This window comes from Semicossyphus pulcher, unplaced genomic scaffold, assembly GCF_022749685.1.
Source record: "Semicossyphus pulcher isolate SPU_LCO1_2020_fin unplaced genomic scaffold, fSemPul1.0.p SCAF_24, whole genome shotgun sequence".
Lineage (NCBI taxonomy): Eukaryota > Metazoa > Chordata > Actinopteri > Labriformes > Labridae > Semicossyphus > Semicossyphus pulcher.
The window spans coordinates 2331722-2354357 of NW_027211698.1; the positions used below are offsets into that span (position 1 = coordinate 2331722).

General features: G+C 41.9%; 1 protein-coding gene across 1 annotated transcript in view; it reads right to left on the bottom strand.

The window, feature by feature from the left end:
• The window catches only part of LOC138603392 (E3 ubiquitin-protein ligase Midline-1-like), a 48859-nt gene that overhangs the window by 18921 nt on the left and 7302 nt on the right, over window positions 1–22636 (bottom strand). Inside the window, exon 2 of the mRNA XM_069675142.1 lies at window positions 10616–11403. Within this exon, the coding sequence (XP_069531243.1) occupies window positions 10616–11335 (720 nt within the window). The 5' untranslated portion in view covers window positions 11336–11403. The remainder of the gene's footprint in view (window positions 1–10615; window positions 11404–22636) is intronic.

A 22636-nucleotide genomic window follows, 5' to 3' on the forward strand; every position in this document is an offset into this window, starting at 1 on the left:
CACATCTTAATATGTAAACCACATTGTCATCAGCGTATTGTATATGCATGGTCGCTACGAGTGAGCTAAATCCCCCTGAAGCAGCGGCGATAAGCCAAAGCGAAGGGATCACTCGCTCAACCTTAGATGGAGACAGGTAGGAAACTCGACTGAGGCAGGGAGCGTCGTCTTTCCGAGATTTACTGTGACACTGAGCAGGATTGTGTTCTCAGGAGTCCTCGCCTAACTGCCACAGTTTAGCTTCATTCTTTCTCCTTGTTCCTCGCAAACGTAGGTGTGTATGTATGAGAAGGAAAACCTACGTCATGGACGAAGACAGAAAAAGTTTGACGAGTAAAGGCAAGAAAAAGTTGGACATATATAAAAGATAGAAAACAAAGACAAAGTGGGATAAAAAGTGAAAGATTTAACCACAGGAGTCATCATTTATTTTCTGTGCTTTCCAGTGTTTCCACCAATCTTAACCCACCACATCGACTTTATCTCTTAGTGCTGTGTCATCTTTGTATTGGGTGCTCTGCGTTTGATTTAGGACAGTGGTGTTTTTCCCTCAACATCCAGTTTTCTACTTTTATTCTCCCCCGTAAATTGGAAACAATGTGTTTGTATCAGTCTGAGATTACTTCTGCAGACCAAAGGGAAAAAAAGTAGCCGTAACTCAAAAGCGAAAAACAACTGAGAAAAAACGAAGGAGCATTGTACTTGGAGGAAATTGGGGAAGGATGGAGTGTGTATTATTGTGTTTGTGTTTGATTGAGGGACGAGAAGGCCCCGCGGAAAAAGAACACTCAGTACAGAACGAAGGAGAGCAGACAGTGAGGGCTGCACAATGAACTGTAAATTCTTAGATAATGGATCTTATTTACTTCAACTGAAGAGAAGTTTTTGTCTGAGATATGCTTCTGTTACATAATGTTTCCGAAAACTGGGACAAATTACGTGATACCTGACTACATAGTATGAGTAGTGATGCCTACATAGTGTCTGATGTAAAGGCATTGATCCACTATCCACTGCTAAATGTTTATAATAGCAGTAGATAACATGACTTTACTTTGGTAAATAGCTCTAAAAACTCAGTGTAATGTATATGCCTAGCATCAACAGGTACACAGACACAGGCTGTGTCTCAGTTCAGGGGCTGCATCCTTTGAAGGACGTGGTCTACGAAGGATGCGTCTTTCGTAGCCTGCATAGACCACTTAAGCCTAACTGAAATGAGTCGGTCTGGTCTACAGAGGATTTCCTGTTTGCCTCGCCCGCTCTTAACCTTGCGTCACAAAGCACAGCTCTGTCCGCCTAGCAACAGGAAGCTAGCTGGCTAACTAGCAAACATAGCGGCACTTAACCTTTTCAAGGTCCCTTTCATTTATTAACAGTCCACCATCTCGTTGGAATTGGCAAGCAATGAATCTTGGGATATGTTGAGCCACGAAGGAGGCACCTGATGGATCCTTCGTGGCCCGGGAAAAGGGGGACGCATTTTTCGGCCGCATCGGAAGGAGCCTTCATCATGGGATAGCTTGTGACGCGCAGTTGTGGCGCAATCGACCTTCAATTACGTCCTTTGAAGGATGCGGCCCCCCGAACTGGAACACGGTCACAGTTTCTGTCTAGCTGGTGAAGAAGGTAAAGCATTGAGCAGCATAAGGGCTAAATGCATTAATAGCCGGTGGAGACCAATCCGGAGCTATAATCAAATTTGTTTCTGCTTCCCCTGTGTGTCTTTGAAACTTATTACAGAGCCTTTATTATAGTTCAGTTCTCTCTCTAAATCAAAGTTTAACATCCGTTTAATGTCTGACCACCTCTAACCCAGCACTCATGGGTGTCCCAGTGTTCTGACACACCAGTGCAGGGGCGGACATGTGCTGTTTGAGGGGCAGGGGCCCAAAACAATGATCGGGCACCATTCCCAGGCAGTGGGGTACCTACATACGGAACATTTTCCAGCATGTAGGGCAGCCTATACTGCACGTTTTCACCACTGGAAGGGCACCCTTGAGAGCACTTGATCATGTTTTCTGCAGTGTAAGTGCGGCCTTTCTACTTTTCTCCACTTGAAGTGCACGCTAGTAGGCACTGTTGTATTTTCTCTATGCGAATCGCAACTTGGAGGGTACTTTATCAGGTGTTAGGAGCATCCAAGATGGCAGCTATAGTGCGTTTTTACAAACATGGGACATTAGGGCCTGTGTCCACTAATGGCGTTTTTTTGCGCTGGCAGCACCCACAACCTCAATATTCAGAACACTTCTCACTGGCAAATGTTGCTAGGTTACCAAAGTTGTCTAGCGGCGCTACAGCTTCCCTTGGTAGTAACTGTTACATCTGTTTTGAATTGCTCTGTGTGCTTAATATTTGCTTTTATTCAATGACATTTTACAAAGAAAAAAATCTTGTCCTGGCATTAGCAGCAGCTCCACGTCTGGAAATTGTACCCTCGAAAGAATCTAAGGATTAGCTTCACCTCCACCATTGTTGTTGATATCTGAAGTCCCATCCCCTCTTGATTTTGATTGGTCGATGCCAGTGAGCACTGAAAATGCTGAACTGCACTGGTTTTGTATAGAAAATAGGCGCCGCCAGCACAAAAACCGCAGTTAGTGGACACAGGCCCTTACAGGGGATGATTGCCTTCAAATTCCTGCAGGTCCTCCAGTGCGCTTAAGTACACCTCTGGATTGCTGCAGAATTTAGGAGGTCATAATAAGAAGCTTTTTAGCTGCTGTTGCTCTTTAATGATTCACTATAAGGGAAAGTTTTCAAAGTCAAGTGAGGGAATAAGTGCATTGAAGATATACAAGATGAATGAGACAGGCTTCTGGAGAGCAGAAGGGTAAAATTTGTGCTTATCAGTAATGTTTTGTGTCTGTGCATGTTTTATTGTGCATTTTTACACTTGACAAGCACAGTATGTTTCAACACTAGGACAGCTGATTTAACCAAATGGATTACAACATGAACACAACAAACCTATGCTTTGAAGCAGCACACACACACACACACATACACGGCAGAGCCCGTCTTTTATCCTCAAGGTTCTTTCTCCACAAACCCACAGCCAAGGACTTTAAAAGCTATTTCCAGCCGCCTTCTCAGTCAATTTCCTGTGACGGGGGTAATTTTATCTCCCAAAAAGGATGGGTGTTCCCACAATAACCTCCACGGCTCTTATCAGACACACCACCGCCGCTACTGAAAAAAGGAAACTATTCCAATCATCTGATATTCTTTTTTTTTTTTTCTTCCTGCGCCGAGTGGGGATATCTCGAATTCCAGCAGATCAGGGCAAGAAGTTATATGCATGAAATGGTCCGGAAAATACGACCAAAATAGATTCAAGTTGTCAGACTTGGGAATGAAAGCAAACATCATATCTGTGTGAAAAAAGAGGGGAAAGTACCATCTGTAACATCTCAAGTACTTCAAGTTGTATTGTTTGGCTTACAGGGCAAAAAGAAGCTTTCGTGCAGAAGCTGTCCCCCCCAAAGTTTTCTGTCCTTATGAATTAAAAATCAAATGTGTTGTTCAGCATAAATATTGCATCTCAGTTGGGTTGTTTTCTGTTGTAATTAGCCGAGACAGAGACCTCACTTTTTCTTTGACTGTGTTTTTGTCCTGTGTTGAAAACTTTGCCTCTGAAGGCTTCAACTCAATTCAGAAGTAAAACAAAGTTTGTTTCATTAAATTAAAAGTGATAAATGAAGATTTAATTAGTTCCCGTCAAATGCTTTTACTGTATGTGTGTCATGGAAAGCAGCTACGCACAGATTTAAAAAGAAGTAGAAGAAGAAAATGTTTACTGAATTAGGGTTAAGTGAACTGACATGTACAGCTGCAGCTTTCTGCTTGAAACAGAATTCAGCCTCAGGCTAAGATATATTTAAAGCCTCACTTATACTGAAGAAGCAGCACAACAAGTCAGCCAGTGGTAGCAAACAGCAGATATATTAATTATGTTTCAGTCTCTTTTAGCTTACCATTTTAACTCTTATTGTGTATTTGAGACTGTTACACAGCCATCAGAATGACATTTAAATAAAGTGTGTCTTTATAATTAATATGGTAATTTGTTACTTTGACTTAGTCAACTGAAAAACAGGCAGACATAAATATATGCAAATATAACAACAATGAACCTAAAAAATGTGGAGGAAAAAAAGACTAGATTTTCATCCGAGGGAGGCTGTCTTAAAGGTCACAGGTGAACAGGAAGTTAGTCGGGCATAGGTGCAGGGAACAAAAGATTCTTACTTCTGTAGTGACTCTCCAATATTCCAAGGTTCTACCTTTAGTCACTTGGTGTATGAAAGAAGGTCTTGACGCGTATCCAATGACAGTCCAGAATGAAGATAATTTAACCGCAAGCTCGTAACGTATTGGATTTATCATCACTCATCTCATCAAACCTTAATCACTTTATGTCTGTATCATCGTTCTGCCCTAAATTGGAACATCACCCAAATGTTCGTTATCTTCATTCTGGACTGTTATTGGACGTGCCTCAAGACCTTCTTTTCACCTATGTAAGTGACTAAGGGTAGAACATTCACTAAAGAGGCAATCATCAGTGCTGGTTGAAAATGACTTTTACTTTGAAAAATCATTTTTCCTTAAACCACCTGCGAGAAGATTAAACTGGTTGTGGAAAAACTCTCAATATAATACTGATGCCTCAGCATGACATCAGCCATATGATTTACTGTTTCTATTTAGTTACTTTTAATACCTATCATCATCCGTCGTCAGGACAGATTCCAATGAAGCGATTTAATTCAGTCTGACTGAAGAGCCTCTTTTTACATTTTCACTGGTTTTGCGGTGAATAGTTATGAGAGCTTAGGGAGATTTATTTTTAAATACATTACACACACACACACACACACGCACGCACACGCACACACACACAAATGTACAGGGCAGAACCAGCATGGGGATGAATGTAGAGAATTGACTGAAGTACAAAAAAGTCAACCTTGGTTGTTAACTGATCCAAAAATGTGCCTTCTTCCTACAAGACATATATGTAATTTGTCTATTTTAGTAATGAAATACACTGCGAGACATGGTTGTGTACACTCAGTGGAGGTTATTTAAGGTATAATGTACAGCAAGGGGTTCATTATAGCATAAATAAACACTGCCCTCTTCCTACAAGACATGTAATATACAGTATATATACAATATGTATACATTTAATACAAAACATATATTTATGTTGTCTATTTTATTTATGAAAAACATTTGTAGACATGGTAATGTACAGTCAGTGGAGGTTACATAAGGTATAACGCACAGCAAGGGGTTCATTATAGCATAAATAAACACTGCCAGGGCGATGCAGAACCCCAAAGCCAAACATAGAACTATATCTTGCTTTTGGCTTATTATATTGAATACCTTACAATACTAAGGAATTATATACAAAATATTTTTACAGAGCAATATGGTATATAAAACAGTACTTTAAATAGTTAACAAAAATGTCACCGTCTCCATAATAGTTCTTAATCTTACAAAGCTGCAAAAAGCTGCATTACCTTATTGCTCTGCACATCGCAAACGGCTGTAGTTAAAATAGAAAAATGCAGGCCGGTTCAAGATCTTTACAACACCAGTGGTACCGTTTAGTCCACAGGGGTCGCCAAAGCAACACAAAAAAAGTTCCTTACAGTTGCTTTAAATATAAAAAAGTTCCGTGTTGTATTCTTCCTTTTAATGCCCAGCTTCTATAGAGGTCAGCTTGGGGCTAACAGACTCTAAGCCCAATGTTTGTGTCAAAGTCACGTCATGTGCCAGCTGGCTTGCATAAGGGCTTAACATTTGGTCAAATCCCCTCTAACTTTTAGAAAAAACAGCACTTTAAATGTGTGAAGAAGAAGAAGCAGCCCGTGTCTATCTTAAGATCAGTGTAAGTGTCGGGAGCAGGTAGGAGGTCTGTGGTGTGTGCGTGTGCAGGCATGCATGCTTAAGTTGCGTGTTTTTCAGAAAGAGACAAAGACAGCAGGCTCCGAAGTTACGAAGCAGTCATACGTGCTTTGTTTTCCATCTGTTCTCACTGTTCTGGCAGTGACAGACGGCAGAACATGATTTATTCATTTGAAGTATTTTGTAGCAATAATGTCACTCATGAAACAAGTCGTACAAACTTTATTATTGAATTCCTGAACAGCTAGAGTGTTTTTTAATCCAACATCTTTCAGATCAGCGCAATATTGTTAGTCAGTCCCTTGAAGAGAGCTTAGTCAAAGCAAATAGGCCTACAATATCATTAATATGGCTGTTTTGTGAACTGCCAACACTGTGGTTAAAGTTTAAATAGGTTTAAGAACAAAACCTTCTTAAGGTCAAAAGAAGCCAAGGCAAACTTTTGGAAGGTCGCATGCTGTGAACGACCTCAGTTTACTTTTGTATCATAGCGGAATGTAGGCTAAATGCAGTAGCCTAGCTAACAACTTAGTTCAAGAGATAAACTACTTATTATTTCGAAATAAATATAATAAATGTATCTACAGTCTTTAATATGTGATATAAAAGTAGCTTTAAAACCAAATTACATGAATTCTACTGGCATTAAAGGCAGAGACAGCCTTCTCAGCTTCTCTGCCAAGCTAGCTAGCTTTCCTCCGTAATGATTTGTTGTACCCCATTTAGTAATATAAAATTACAAAGTAAAGATGTCAGTTAATCAAAGTGAATACTTTTTAATTAAACATGACAGCTAGAGAAGACGAAGTAAATTAAGTCTAACACAAGGCTAGCTGCTTAGTTTTAGCTCTCTTTGTTTAGCTAGCTACTTTGTCGTCTTTAAGTGGGGTTAGCACAACCTTTTTCTGTAATTTCTTGTTGTTTTGTTGTCAATTGTGGGATATTAAACATATATTTTTTCACTGCAGGTAACATGGACTTTCTCACAAAGCTGTTAACGCCAAGTTGTTGTAGTAAGACATGTTCTATGGTCAAAGTTCAAACTGTACAACGAGCCATCAGGGACGCGTGTGTACATGAAGTCCTCAGGCAATTCATTAATATTGAATCTCAATGAGGTTAACAAAGGGTGAGTTAGATTACATGCTATTTGCACCTGTGTACCTCTCTCATGCAACCATCTGACATGAGTTCAAGGGTGGGATTACACATGTACGCATGCAAAGTACAACAAAGATTCTCAGTATGCATGCAGGAAGCATTTTGTAGTACATTTGCTTACATAGGCAGTATTTGGAAAGTTTTAAGCATCAAAGCAAAAAAATTGCTACTGCTTTGGTTTTTTGTGTTGTAGCTGATAATTAGCCTGTATGATAACTGCTGTGTGCGCTGACCTGTGACACGTTACATTTTCTCTCTGGGTGAACGGCGGGAGAAACAGAAGCATGATAATTAGATGATGCACCGACCTGTAGCTTTCTTGCTAATTATTCCTCTCTGCTCATATTTGCTGAAACACGCAAGATAAGAAGGTACGGGCAGGCGCACTCGTCGACTGTGATGATAAAGGGCACCGAGCCCGTCATTGGAGGCTGAATGGGTTGAAAAATAAAAGGGTGCAAACCAGCAGAAGGCCCGTGATAATAGAGGGAAGGGCGCATTAGTGGCTAAATGCAGATCGATGATAACGCTGGAGACATATTAATGAATGTGAGGGCTTTTTTATTGAAAACAAGGTGAAAAAAGATGCCTATAATCGTTAATTTAGGCTGTTTTCCTACTTTTAGTGTGTTTTGCACCTTTACACATGGAGATTTTTCCTCTCAGAGATGTAATATTCTCTTAAGAGGCTGTATTTTCATATAAAGCACTAATGCTCCGAGGGTATGACGACCTTGGAACCACTGCGTTTCACTTTCTTCCATTATATCGCTACAGCCGTGCCTCCTCTCTGAGGACGTCTAACAAACTACTTCACACTTGGACGTGTGTTTCAAACCTCTTATAAAAAGAAAAAACCTGTTTCTGAAAGGAGTCGCACCATTTCACTTTCATTTAAAGACATTCTAGCGAGGCTGAATAAACACTCTTGAGTCAGCTTGTTGCTGTAAATGCTCCCTAGGTAAATGACACTTTGGAGAAGTTGGATGTATTTTCTCACACATTGTTTTACGAGTACATCGGTAATGTTGAAGTAATGCATGGAATAATCAGCAGGGTTTGAAAATGTTTTGATTGGATGAGTTCATCAGATGCCATCTGACCCTGAACAAAACCTTTGCTTTTTTTTTGCACCAAAATGTTGACGTTTGAGCCAAATAAAACTGCTTCTGCTGCAAGCCGGCACTTACATAATAGGCACCAAGAGATATGAGAGTGCATATGACTCTGTGCCAGGCAGCTCACAGTGGCCCTGTTAAATTCTAAACTCATTCTGACATTATTTACTTTTTAAGCATTTAATGGCCTTTCTCAAAAAACTGTCAATTTATAGCATGGGTCTGGTTAGTCACATGGAAGATGCTGTGCTTGTTATTCCTAACTCTAAGCTGGTCAACAAGGGGGACAAAGCAAGTAGTGCTGTCAAAATTGGCAAAAAATGACGTTTGATTATTCCTTCTAAAAAAACACACAGGTTCGAACTATTCGATTATTTATCTTTGCGCAATATTTCCACAAGAGGGCGTACCAATACAACGAGAGATAAAACGTACTTATTTAAACATAAACATGCCTTTTAAAAGATCAACACAGGCTTGCAAAATAAACTAATTAAATAATTAGGAAGAACAGACATTCAGCTCTCTGAGCGAGCTGTGCTGTGACTGGTGTATTTATTTAAACATACCTACACCTGTGTGTTACGCTGGGGGTGTTTTAGCTTAGTCCAACTACTTTAAAAAAATTACGAGAAGAGACTACGAACTAAAGACATTCTCTTTAGTGAAATAAAAAGGTGGCATATATGTTAGCTTGCGGCTAAAACTTCTCAACATTGCCCTTCCGTTTCCGCCATGGCATTATGGGTCATGAAGTCCTTGAAACATAACTTAGGGCATCTGGCCTCTAAATTATCTCCCGTACTTATCACTTCACCAGATCAAATATATTAATGAAATGTCTTATTTTAACTCAATCCTTCATAAAGTGACTGTTTTAATTATTAACTTTAACCACACGCCACACGTTTGTTGTAGTAGCTCATTTTGGCTAGAGTAAAGTTATGATTGCATTCAAAGATGCTCCGTAACCAAGAGTAGAGAACTAGAGAACACTCGAGAGTTTTTTTCACATTGAATATTTATTTAAATAATCAAATATCCGTTTTGTATTACAATTCTGTTATATTTTGGAATTTAGAATATTTGTTGACAGCCCTAATTTAAAGCACGAGACACAGCTCTCTGCCTATCCCACAGAGGTTAACGAAGTGTGAGGCACGCCTCCCCTGGGGGGCGCCAGAGGACTTCAGGGGAGGCGCAGCGTGAGAAAAAATAACTTAAGACATCTAGTCAGCAAACTTCTGTGATGTGTGGGGCAAAATAGATCGATTTTAAGTCATTACAGAGAGAGAGAGAGAGAGAGAGAGAGAGAGAGATGGATAATGGGGCGAGCAAAATGACGGTGTGAGACATGTTTACTTCTGCATCATATTGAGTATTGATGATGTCATCAGGGTCATTTTAGGGCCCCTCAGGCCTCAGTTTACGTCCAACCAGGCCCAAGCATTTTTAAATGTCTTTTCAGGATGTGTTTTCAACTACAGGTACAGTAGGGATGCTCAGCTGGAGAGGTTTCCAGCAACTGTTGGTCAAAATATTAAAACACTATAAAAAACACAGCAGGTCTGGGATGAGTTTTCCCTAACATTATTGTACGTAGAGTCATTTTCAATAGCTGTCTGACGGTCCCCCTCAGGCCCTATTGTTCGTTGCCGCCGTGCCCCCATTAAAGAAAGTGACCAAGGTCCAGGATGCGGCACTTTTGTGAGGACTTAAAGCTAGTTTATCTCAGCTCTGGTCCTTTAATTCAGACCTTTCTCTCCTATTTTCTCCAAGTCCCCAAACTTAACAGATGTGAAACACTAAATGAGCGAGTGGCCCTTTAAGAAAAGTGCTGCTTATATAGCAGAAGAATACTAAAAGAAAACCCTCCTGTGGACATTCTGAGACACATTTCCTTCTGCCCGAGCTCTGGTGTAACACACACACACACACACACGCTGCCTCTATGGCCATTACCAGCACGCTCTAATAGCCATGCTCAATTAAGCACACCTACGCCCAGCGGGCAATCGGCGCTTGTTAACCTGCAACCTCATTGAAGACGCCATACCTCGTCACTAATGACTCTCACATCCAGCGTGTGTGCGTGTCTCTGAATGCCCTCCCGGCACACTGGCGTAAAGTAGTGATTATGCTAATTGCTTAATTATTCAGGAGAGATAATAAGTCGGCAGGAGATGATAAAATCTCAGTTGATAATTGAGTGAGATACCTGGGTAAGGATAACAGGAAATTTCATGCTGCAGAGCGGCATAAAATTAAAGTTTAAAATTCATTATATGTGTTGGAATAATAATGGAAGGACTCTCTAACCTTGATGTGAAAGGCTGCAGGTTAATGAGAGGTTAGTTCACTCAATAAAAGCCAGTTTATTTAAAAAGATCAACTTCCGTGCTTACCTTGAGCTTTTCGTAGCGGTCGCTCAGCGCTGCCACCTGGTGGTCCCTGTGCCGTCCAACCAGTTTGCACAGCGAGCAGATGAGCTGATCGTCAGTGACACAGTACATGTTCACCTTCTCCTCCTCATGCTCCAGGCACTGGAGCCCCCTGAGGTGGGAGTCCGGCATGGGCTCAATGAGCCTGTGTCCGGTGAAGGGCTTCTTATTGGGGTGAGTCGCCCTGAGGCACTCTTCGCAGTACGACACCTCGCACGTCACGCACGTTTTCACGGCGTCCTGTGGCGGGTCCTGCTCGCAGAACTGGCACTGGACCGGCTCGGGAGGCGTCCCCGGGCTGGACATGGCGGCGCTGACTGGGACCAGCGCCAATCGATTGCTCCCTTCCTCGCTGGGAGAGTTGGGCCCGCTGTGGGGCGCAGGCAGCGGTAGAGGTAGCCCCGCTGAAGATGAGGCCCTCTGGACTCTATCAATAATGTTCTGCAATGTCACGTTTCTCTTAAGTCCTTCTAATCCACGTTCAGGACTCAAGGAAATAACATATCTACAGGTGGGGCACTGGAAGGCGCCGATACTCTGAACAGACTCGTTGGTAGCGCAGTGGGAGATGAGGATGCGGTGGGCGCAGCCGAAGCACAGGCTGTGGGCGCAGGGGAGCAGCAGCGGGTCTTCAAAGAGCTCCAGGCAGATTGGGCAGGTCAGCTCTGACTCCAGAGTTTCCATCCTGCTCAGAGGAGGCCAGGCGGGACCAGGCGCAGCGTCAGCGAAATCCAGAAGAGCCGCTCAGCTGTCTGCAGGCCGGAGACAGATAGAGAGATAGGGGGAGGCAGGAAGAAAAGGGGAAAGAAAGCAGAGGGATTTGGTGTTAAATGGTGTGAAACAGCTTACTCTCACTGCTTTCTTGGAGGGCTTATATCTCATTGGAGCAGACCAGTGAGTGGACTGAAAGAATCCAGCACTTGACACTGTCGTTCTCTAAGTCTGTGTGAAAACTGGGGTAAATTGGTGCCTTAAAAATGATTGTGTTGTGTCATGAAATCAAATAAAACACTTGTTCCAGTTCGGAGGATAAAAATATGTGATATTTCCACTCTCAGCACAGATGTGGCAGAGTGCTGTGTGGTCCTGATGCTGCGGGAGCGGCAGCTGCAGGCACAGCTGTGGTTAATTGGTAATTAGCGCACATGTCCATTTATCCCCCCGCAGAGGAGCTGGATCGACGCTTCCGTCTGACCCTGCGTGTTGCCACTGTGTCTGGGCCAATGTTACTGTGCACATTTACACAAGCGCTGCACTTGTACTTGCAACTATGCAACTTTATACTTCGACCCTTTTGTGTTTCCAAGGAAGATATTTGACCTTTTACATCACTGTTTGTCTGACAGCTTTGGACGCTCGTTTTCAGGTACCAAATCTCTCAATCTTTCTTAACTTAGAGTTTAAGTGTCCCTTCATACACTCCTGTTATTCAAGATAAATGAAGGAAAGGAAAAGCGTTCATTCGAAGTGCAATTTTAGGACAGCAAGCCACAAGTATATGATGCATTGCTCAGCCTTTCGTGTTTTTTTTCTGTGATTCTTGCCGCCGAAAATGCCTGATTTTGCGGCCGAATTTTTTTAAAGTTGCAATGTTTTTTCGGGCATTTTTTGTGCAACACATGCCACATCCACTGTGAGCTACAGACGGTCCAAAAAGCTTCAATTTGTCAATTTCTGTGTCAAAATGACAAATAAAATGAATGAAACTAAAGCCCCTCCCACTGGTCAAAAAAAGCCGCTGGCCAAATGACTCTACTGTAGACCCGGGTATCGCCTCAGCTCCCATCAGCAATGATGGGAACCCAAAACCTGGGTTGACACGTTAATCCCCGATGCTATGACGCAGAAGAGCAACATACAACGGCAAATTTTTTCTTTGTATCAAGCAAGATGCAGCAACACTGGCAAGGCAGCGAGGTGAAGAAGAAGTAATAAGGCGACAGGGCGACAACTGATTGTTTGTGATGTCAGACGGTGACGCAGCAGAAAAGAGACTGGAAGGAGTATACTCCACTGGCAATGGGAAGAGAGACAATCGACATTTATAAGCGGGTCTTCCCGGGTCTGCGTTGATGCGCTCATTTTGGTGGGAAAGGGGTGTAAGAAGAAAGAATAATCTACACACGTTGTTTCGGGTGCTATGCTTGTATAAAACCACTGATCAGAGACGGTGATTATTATCTCACATTTGTAACAGAGCCTCTGGTTGGTGGGAAAGTTAAAGGCGCCAGGATCTGGCTAAGTGAACGGCTGGTATTGGATTTGTTATTATGGATGCACTGCAGAGTCTCATTAAAGACGCTGTAGTTTGAGGCCGGATCAGGGAGCTCATAAAAAAGGGCCGATCGCACCCAGAGCCTTATTTGAACGCATCAGCTGTCTGTCTCTAGCACTGCAGACCTTTGACGATCAATATTTGATGATGTACACGTCGACACCCGTGGGGGAAATAGGTTGACTGGGCAAATTTGCGAAAGCGTTTGAATGAATTTGCTGAAATGTGGACTGATTGCTGCAGATTAACCACATTGAAGTGCATAAAGTTGAACATCTACAGCATTAAAATGCAACATACACACAACTTCCTGCTGAGAAAGATAGGCATGTAAAGCAGCGGCTGCCGTAAGATCAGGTGTGTGCATGGCTGAATATGACAGCTGCAGCTAGCTTGAGCAGCCTGTGCGTTCTGCAGTGTATATTTTTTAGAAGGTCTTGTCTTAATATCACAAAAAGTTTGATTTGAAAGTGATGCAGTCGGAGATTATCCCATTAGAGTGAAACACAAACACTTTAATCTGCATAAAACACCCAGAAGTCAAGATTTCCCAAGGTGGGGAAGCTTTCTGACATCTTCTTAATAATTTATTCAATTAAAAACTGTCTGGAAGTATTATATAAACATTTAATGTGTGTCTGGGATCTTGAAGTCAGTGTTATCAGGCCGTCCGAGAGTTAGCTTTGCGCTGCACGGAAGTTCTGTCTGTCTTTGTTCCTTCTTTATTGATGAGCTTTGCCAGAGGGCTGCGAATAAATCAAGTGAGGAGAGTTTGTAGCAGCAAGAAACTTTCAGCACGAAATGAAGTTTCAAGATTAGATTCAAAGCGAAACAAACGCTCGAGGGAAACGAGATCATTGTGAGAAAATCACTGCAGATGCAAAGAAAACAACAAAAAGGGAAATTATTGAAGATATTAAACACATAAGAAAAAAACAAGTGCATTTTTTGGAGAGGAAGAAAGATTATAGAGATAATCAATATTTATCTACATGCAAATAAAGTTATATAAATGCATGCATTTTCTGTGCAAGAAATAATCCTCTGCAAGCACTGGAGTGAGCTTCCTGCAGCAGATGTCACTGTTTGCTGAGCTTAAAGCTCGTGTGCATCCGAGTGGACTTCACCGCACTCACAATACCCCTCCTGCTCATTCTCTCGCCATCTTCATGCATGGTTTCCTTTCATCCTCAAGTGAAAAACAGTCATTTGCAGCCCAGATGAGCTCCGGGAAACGGATGGAGGGAAAAAATGCAGCGCTTTTTAGATTTATTACAAAGTGAGTTGAGAAACTTTGATCTTTTGTGTACGAATAGGGAAGGAAGAGTCACATTTTGTGAATGAAGAGGGATGAAATTGAGCAGGAAAGATGGAAGTGATTCAGCAATCACAAGCTTCAAGTGAAAAGAAATGGCGGAGTGTTTGGAGGGACTGCAAACACGACAAATCCTCAGAGACGCTCTCACACTTACACATATGTCTACACACATTGATGCTCATTCTTGCACACACAACAGCTTCTCTAAAGGTCCATAGCTCCTCCCTCAGGTGTTTATATTTCCTGAGAGGCAAATTAAATGCAGGAGGCCAAACAAACACTTTCTTTGTGGCATCATACAGCATAACACACTAGGAAGACGCAGATGAATTCGGCACACACACAGCAAACCTATACAGCAGTGGGAGTTTTCCATTGGCCCATAAAAGGTCTCCAATTTCAAGCCTTTTTTCTCCCATCACTCCCTCCTGTGTTAAAGCATCCATAAAATAAGAGAAAAGCAGATTACTATCACATTTAATAGATATAAAAGATAAATATAAAGGATTTTTATAGGATAGGACAGTGGACAGAGTTGGACATGAGGGAGGAGCGTGTGGGCATGACCTGCAGCAAAGGGGCGGAAGGTCGGAGTTGAACCCAGGGCCGCTGCTTCGAGAACTGTGCCTCTCTACAGCTAAACCGGCACCTTCATTTAAAGGGGACATATTTTAGCTCTGCAATCAATTTTCTTTTATTCTAACGTGCTTTAGAATCAAGTTGGTAAAGTTTGTTTCATTTTAAATTTACAGCCTCTCCTTCCTCCTGAAAAGAGCAAGCCGTTTTGCAGTTCAAAGGTCAGACAGTCTTTGGAGGCCGCACCGCACTGTTGCTCCAAAGTTGTAGAACTCATGGCTGCTCTAGGATCAGTTATTCGGCCTTGTGTGTACGAGCCAGAATCACCAGGAGGTATCGGAATGGTAAGCTGAAATCTTGACTCGACTACAAGCTGGTGCAAGAAGGCAGCCTGAGGTGAATGACGGTGAATGACGATCGGTCGATTTAAGCGAAAGCAAGGTTCTACGTAGAAACCTGCAGCCGTTCTGAACGGCCCGTTTCAGAGGTGACCTTTTTAAAAATATCGGAGTTGTGCAGTTTACACTTTTTCACTGTGAATAATAAACACCCAGAAATGTGCAACCCATGAAAATATGAGAATATCCATTTAAAAGATATGTCTCCTTTAAGGGAAACATCTACATCTGCAGATTCAAACAGCATTCTGCTTGCAGAGTTTTGTTGTCAACAAATAGTGACATCACTTGCAGGACTGGATTGTGATCTGTGTGCGTGTTTAAAATGAACAAAAACTAGAATCAATGCATAAATAAAACAGCTTTATAGTGCAATAAGAGGTCAAACTTATATAGCCGTGAGCCTATTCCAGCTGTCATTGGGCGAGAGGCGGGGTACACCCTGGGCCGATCACCAGACAATCACAGGGCTGACACACAGAGACAGATAACCTTTCACGCTCACATTCACACCTACAGGCAATATTAAGAGTTACTAATTAACCTAACGAGCCTGTCTTTGAAATGTGGGAGGAAGCCGGAGTACCTGGAAGGGATGCACGCATACATGCACACTCCACACAGAAAGGCCCCCTACGACAGAACCAGGATTCGAACCAGGAACCTTCTGCACCACCGTGCAGCCCGCATAAGAACCAAGCACAACTAAATACATACATAGAAAAAAAAGGAGGTGGGACCAAGCAACAAACAGACAAATTAAAGGAGCAATGTGCCCCTGGAAAAAGCCACTGTCAGGGCGCATTCACACCTTTTGCCTTGAGTTTGGTTTGTGTTCACATGGTGGCTTTTACCAGCAGACCAAAAGTTTTGATGTGCGGGGAAACTGCTCTCTGATTGGTCAGAATTTCACACTCAACATGATAGTGGACTTTAATGTTTTATTTTTTACTTTTAACTGACACCGTTCCACAGGTCAATCAGTTCCACTCTCCTTTAGTTTTTCACTGAACACTTTGAACACCTCCGTGTTCTCGTGAGTTTCTACAAGCATTTGTGAAATTGTTTGGTCAGCCCATATTTCTATTTCCTCATTGCTCCCCCACGTCTGTCCTCTGCTCATCTCGCTGTTTGTCTCTGCAAATGTCAGCACCCATAAACTACACTGCACAGTTTTATGGTTTGTTTCCTGTTTTTTGGTCCTACTTTAAGTCTGTTTACATTCTCACCAGAATGAAACCGGACCGTGGTTCGATGGAAACGGACCGAGACCCGTCTTTTCTAGCAGACTGTGGTCCGACGTTCACACCAACTAAACGAACCGCACCGAGGGGACAAACGCTCCAGGGTTTGGTTCAATCGGATTAAACAAGGCTGTTGTGAACGCTCCCTCAGTCAAAGCTGGTGTTCTCTGTAATCGATAGAAGCAATAATATTTGAAATTGGCGCCATAGCTGTGGAGAAAGTTGTACAAACAGCTTGTAGTTTCACCCATTCCACATTCCTACAACACCCAGCGTGCATTGTGCCCCTCCCACTGAAAGGAACGGCCCAACGGGATCTCTGCAGGTAATGCAAAATTGCATTTTTCCCCTACCATAATGGCATTAGCTCCCTGTAATAGCATGATAGGACTGAGGTTGAAAATTGGTGAACTGGCCCTTTAAGGAATCTGGACTCATAGGTAATTTACTCATGTCTGGTTTAGATGTAAACAGAACTAATAAAGGGACCTAAAATAATCAACAAATGCAGCTTTAAATGCAAGGTGCAAGGTGATGGATAGTTTAGTTAGTAATGATGCAGAAATGTACGTGTTGATATCTTAAGCTTTAACTTTGTCCAGAGCATGATCATCAAAATGAAGAGATAAAAGAGTCTGTGTGAATGTGCATGTAAGGATTGTGCATCGTGAATGCACAACTGTATTTTTGAAGCACATTTGAATACATACATTTATGCAGTCTGTCCCTGTGCAAAGCCAGGCCCAGCAGCATAAACAGCAGACATAATTTTACATAAGCGCGGAAAGTACAGACAACAAAGTCCGTGACAAAGCCGGGAAAGTTTGACATTGATGGAGTGCTGACAAGTTGGTGTTTGACAGGAGAGGAACCTGCAGGCGCTAACAGATAAAGAGAATAAATCCAACTCATTCTGACAAAGACGCTCATACATAGACATGCACAGTCCAACAAATCCGAATAGGCAGGTGAGACAGGGTGAAATGCCTCTCAGCACACTATAGGTGACACTGTTGAACCGTGCAGGAAGGTGACAGAGGAATTAGGAGGAAGAGTGTGACTGAGGGAGAGGAGAAGTGTAGAAAAAGAGAGATTGCAGCCTTGAGGAGGAAAGTTGTTTTATGTTTCCCACCATCCCGCTGTGCTTCATGTCTGTCAGAGCTGCAACTGTGTGAGAAACGCTCGGCTTCTGTGCTGGCACCACTGAATAGTCAGTACCGCTACTTTTCAGTGGGGGGCAATGCAAAGCAGAGTAACAGCATCCTCCACTGTCCTCTTTCTCTTTTCCCTGCAGCTTTTGCGTGAGAGCAGATTTCACACTTCATTGTCACATTCTTCTTGACGTTTCCAGTGATTTCAACGTGCAAAGATAGTTTTCCAATGGAATGAAATCAATGGCGTTTGCAGGAATTGTGGTGCACTCCCGTTATCTTGATTGCCAGATGAGGGCTGTTATGAAACTAAGAGGTTTTCAGTCTTGGCTTATGCAAACACGTCAATGACGGAAGTGCACTCTCTCCAGCATCAAAGAGAACAGGTGGATTGTACAGATTGAGGTGACACAAGGGCCTCTATCACTTTGTGTGAGTGAATGTGATGTGAAAGTTGCATGCTTGCTTGTTGGAAGGACGTGGTGATAGATCGGCGGCTCTTAGCTTGGGAAAGTGTGACGTAACAGAGAGGATGCCTCGTTACCTGGATGCTAGGGTCATTTTGTGGCCTCAATCTCTACAGAAGTAGAAACCACTGCACACAGGGGCATGTTTCTTTTGCTTCTTTTGAAGCTATTTGTCGCTGCATGGAATCTGGTGTATCATCAGCAGCTCTGATTTGCTTTAAAAACTGGAAACATTACAGCCTATTTGGTCAATTTGAACACGTTTTAGCATGCACTTACACCATGCATCACTTTAACTGAATATTTCATTTTTAAGGCTACAATTTCTGTGATCTTTCCCATACAGATAGAATAATATCCGACAGATAGGATGTGTTAAGATGCGCATTATAGGACCCATAGTAGAGCTGCTCCTCTTTTAATCATCCTGACATTCCTGCCGTATCTGCGTCCTCTCTTTTTCTCCCTTTGCCTCCCTCCTGTTACACAACTGCACAACAGATGTCCAGAATGCTACATTCCTATTTTTGCAGGGCACGAATGCCATTGCCCTGATGCTACACTCAAATGTATGGTGCTTTTATTTTGAAAAAAAAAACCCCTCTTTGATCCTTAAATGTCAGCGTGTAACCTTTACTGTTCAGCCAGGAAATGAAACATCCCCTTTAATATTTTTAAGGATGTCTCCCGGCTTTCAATGAAATTAAAAAAAACAATTTAATGAAGCAATTTGGAAGTGAATGAAGCGCCTCTTCCAACTCTTCCTGTTTACATTCGGGCAGACTTCCACATTAGTCTGTGCTCCACTTCCTCTAAATCATTCATTAACTCCGAGGAGGTCACCGTTCTCCCTTCCACTCATAGTTTAAGCTGTTAAAATTTTCATAGCGGCTCTTTCTTTCCATTTTCTAAAAAGTGATTTGACAAGAGCACGCTCCGGACAGAAACAGAGGCGAGGGAGTGGATTCTGCAGCTCTGCATAATGCATGAAGCCACCCATAATGCTGATTTGCTTATAATAATCGTTAATAATTTTGACTTTAACTTAAAGTTTCCTCGTCTAATTATTTACCAGTAGAAGCTTCATAGTGTCCGCTTTCCTCAGGGGGAATTTTCTTTCACTACTTTCTTTCAGCTTTTCATCAAAATGAATATTCAGCTACTCCATCGCCTGACAAATTGAGCTGAAAAAGTTATACTTCCTCCCTGGCAGCAGGGAGCATTTCCAGCGCCAGATCACTCCTGGTAAATGATGTGACACGAAAGCACTCAGAAAAAGATTATAATAAGCAGCCAAAAGACATTTAACCCCCCCTTAAAAACACATTTGGGTGGGCGGAGGGTTCCATTCGGTGAGTTGACGTGAGCGGCTGTGGCAGTCCACGGAGCAGAACCGAGAAGTAGGTCATCCCCGTTGACCTGGCTCGTACAATCAGCATACACTCTGTCTGTGTGTGTGTGTGTGTCACAGTATGATTGTGCTGTTCCAATTCTCTCTTAACTCACAGGAGGCGGAAAATAGCAAACACACACACAGAGAAATGTTGGAAGCAAGTGAAAGAGGGCAAACCATCTGAAGCAGAGTGTAAACATGATGATATCTGCCTGTCAACTTTTCATAATGGCCCAATTTTATGTCCAATAACCCCGTCTGGTGAGAATTTGGACTTAGAAAGTGAAGGTGACCATGACTTATAAAAGTATATTTGGACATTTAACCACTTGAATTTATTTTTAACTATTTGCAAATATTTCATTATCTCGAATACTAGACAGTCAGGGATTGGCCATTGCAAATTGCCTAAATGCCCTAAGAAGCGCCTGACCAGGGCCCTTTAGCTGCATTTAAAAAAAATTAAAATATTATTAATAATAAAGATTTTGAAATTACATCTTATATGCAGCCCAACGCAGCAATAACTAAATATATTTATATAATATATATAAAAAAGAACAATAAATCAACCAACAGTTCACTAATAGTTAAGCGAAAGCGGAAACCGGAAGTTCAGCCGATTATCGTCAACACCTGGTTTAAAGAAAACTAAATTGGGGCCGAAGAGGAGGCAGAGAATAGTATTGAAAAAAGGCAGCTTTCTTTGTTGTAATAATAAGTAGTAATTTAATTTATTTCCGAAATGATTTCCGAAAAATACCATTGCGAAGCCACCCCATACATGGAGCTGCACGCGTCACGAGCTCTTCTGCGTCTGCTAGCAGCGCGCGACCGTAGCGCTCTCGTCAGCTTTCAAACTTCACACGGGTAAGACATGTTTAGCCTGTTTATTCTTTATACTGTGGCTGTGCGTAGTGCGCGTTTCATATTCTAATGACATGGCTGTGCAGCATTCTCTCATATTCTGATGAAGTTATAGTATTAAGCACGTCGCCTGTGCAATTCTTTTTCTCAAATTCGCATGCAGTTTTTGTGATATGCACTGTGGCTTTGTGCAGTGCACTTTTAATATTCTAATGAATGTATTTATTCTCTAAATATGCCACAGCTGAGACCATCGCAGATGTAGCTACTTGCGTCACGAGCAATGCTGCTTTAGCTAGCAGCGCTAATGTTACAGCCAACGTCAACGTCAGCTTGTTAACTCCACCATGGTAAGACATGTTTATTTATTGCCATATATCGTGGCATTTTCATATTCTAATGAACATACTATAATATACACTGTATCCGTGTGTGAATTTATGAAAATATTCACCATGGCTGTGCAGTATTCTCTTACAGTCTGATGAAGTTATTGTAATTTGCCTGTGCAATTCAGTTTCAAATTCTCATTAAGTTTTAGTAACATGCACTGTGGCTTTGTGCATCGACTTATAATATTCTAATGAATTTAATGTTAATGTTAATTTATCCTGGATATATGCAACAGCTGAGGCGCCTGCAGATGTATCTACTGTGGCTTAAGCACCGCTGCTAGCGCCAGCGTCGCCTTGTTAACGTCACGATGGTAAGACATTTAATTTATTGCCATATACTATGACTGTATTTCCTGTTCTTTTTATATTCTAATGAACATACTATAATATGCACTATGTGCACTGCTCCTGCATATTCTGGTGAATTTATAATATTCACTGTGGCTGACTGGCTGTGCATGTCCCTTATCGTAATGAGGTAATATCACAGACTGTATAAAAAGATTGACGACATGACAGATCCCTAAAAGTGAAGCCAAAACATTTCGAGCTCCCCCTGCTGACTGGCTGCAGTATAGGTCACAAAGCCTGCCTCCTCCATGTCAACAGATGGGACATGAGTCAAACTACAAAAAAAAAACCCAAATAATTTTTTCTCAAACATGGTTTCTGTCATTATAGCTCGTTATAATCATGCAGACTCTGGCTCCAAAGCCATCACCATCGCAAGATGGCAGCTCCTATAACAGGGGCTATTTTGGCGTCACTTTCGCACAATGAGAGCAGCTGTCCATCTTTATATACAGTCATAGGGTAATATATCATCCACCATTGCTGGGCAGTATTCTCTGATATTCTGATGAAGTTATTGCAGTAAGCACTTCACCTGTGCCATGTTTTCTTCAAATTGTCATGCAGTTTTGCAGTGCAGTTTTGACATAATAATGAATGTATTATTCTATACTATTTAGACATGCCAGAGCTGAGGCAACCAATAGCTCCTAGCATCACGGCCACTGCTTCTCCAGCGAGCACCACTACCACCAGCGCTCACGACGGCTTGTTTACTTCACAGAGGTAAGACGCAGAAACTGATTAAGTATTACGGCTGTGAGTAGCGCACATTTCATATCCTGGGGAAGTTATTCTATTGTGCACTGTTGCGGTGCTCTTTTCACGTTCTGAACAAGTTACTGTGATATACTTCAGATTTTGGCTTTGTGCAGCGCTCTTTTCATATTCTCATGGGCCTATTATTATAAGCACCATAACTGTATGCAGTGCCCGATTAATAATCTGATCACTCCTTTCTTGTTATTCTGATGAAGTTATTGTGATACGCTTCAAACTTTGTTTGCAGTGCTCTTTTAAATATTCAGGCAAAGCTATTGTTGTATGCACTCCGGCTGTGTTCGATGCTTTTTCATATTGTGGTGAAGCTGTTGTGTTCTTATTAATGTGAAGGCTACGTATTTGAGCTAAATTTGCCTACAATGGAGCATATTTTATAGCATCTAGATCTCTGCTGCTCTCAGATTGAGTTCAGCTTAATCAGCATTTTAAGGTGACATGAGCGGTTATAGACTCTGTTTGATTTTCTGTTGCATTCTGGTCACTCTGCATTGTTTTATATCAAGCTTTTTATGTAAACATATTGGTGGGGATGGGTTTGAATTAAGGACCATTCTGCTGCAATTTCCAGGGCAGTTTTTTTGCCTCAAAGCCAGCACACACAGACAGAACCAGTGCTCAATTATTCACATTTTAGTTAAAAACTTAATAAATAATTGAGACTTTTTGTGAATTATAAAACACAACCTCGACCTTCTTTGTGTTTCCTCCGTAAAGACCCTCTTTCTATATTTAACCACGTCTAAACCTTTTCTACCTCCCTCATTCTG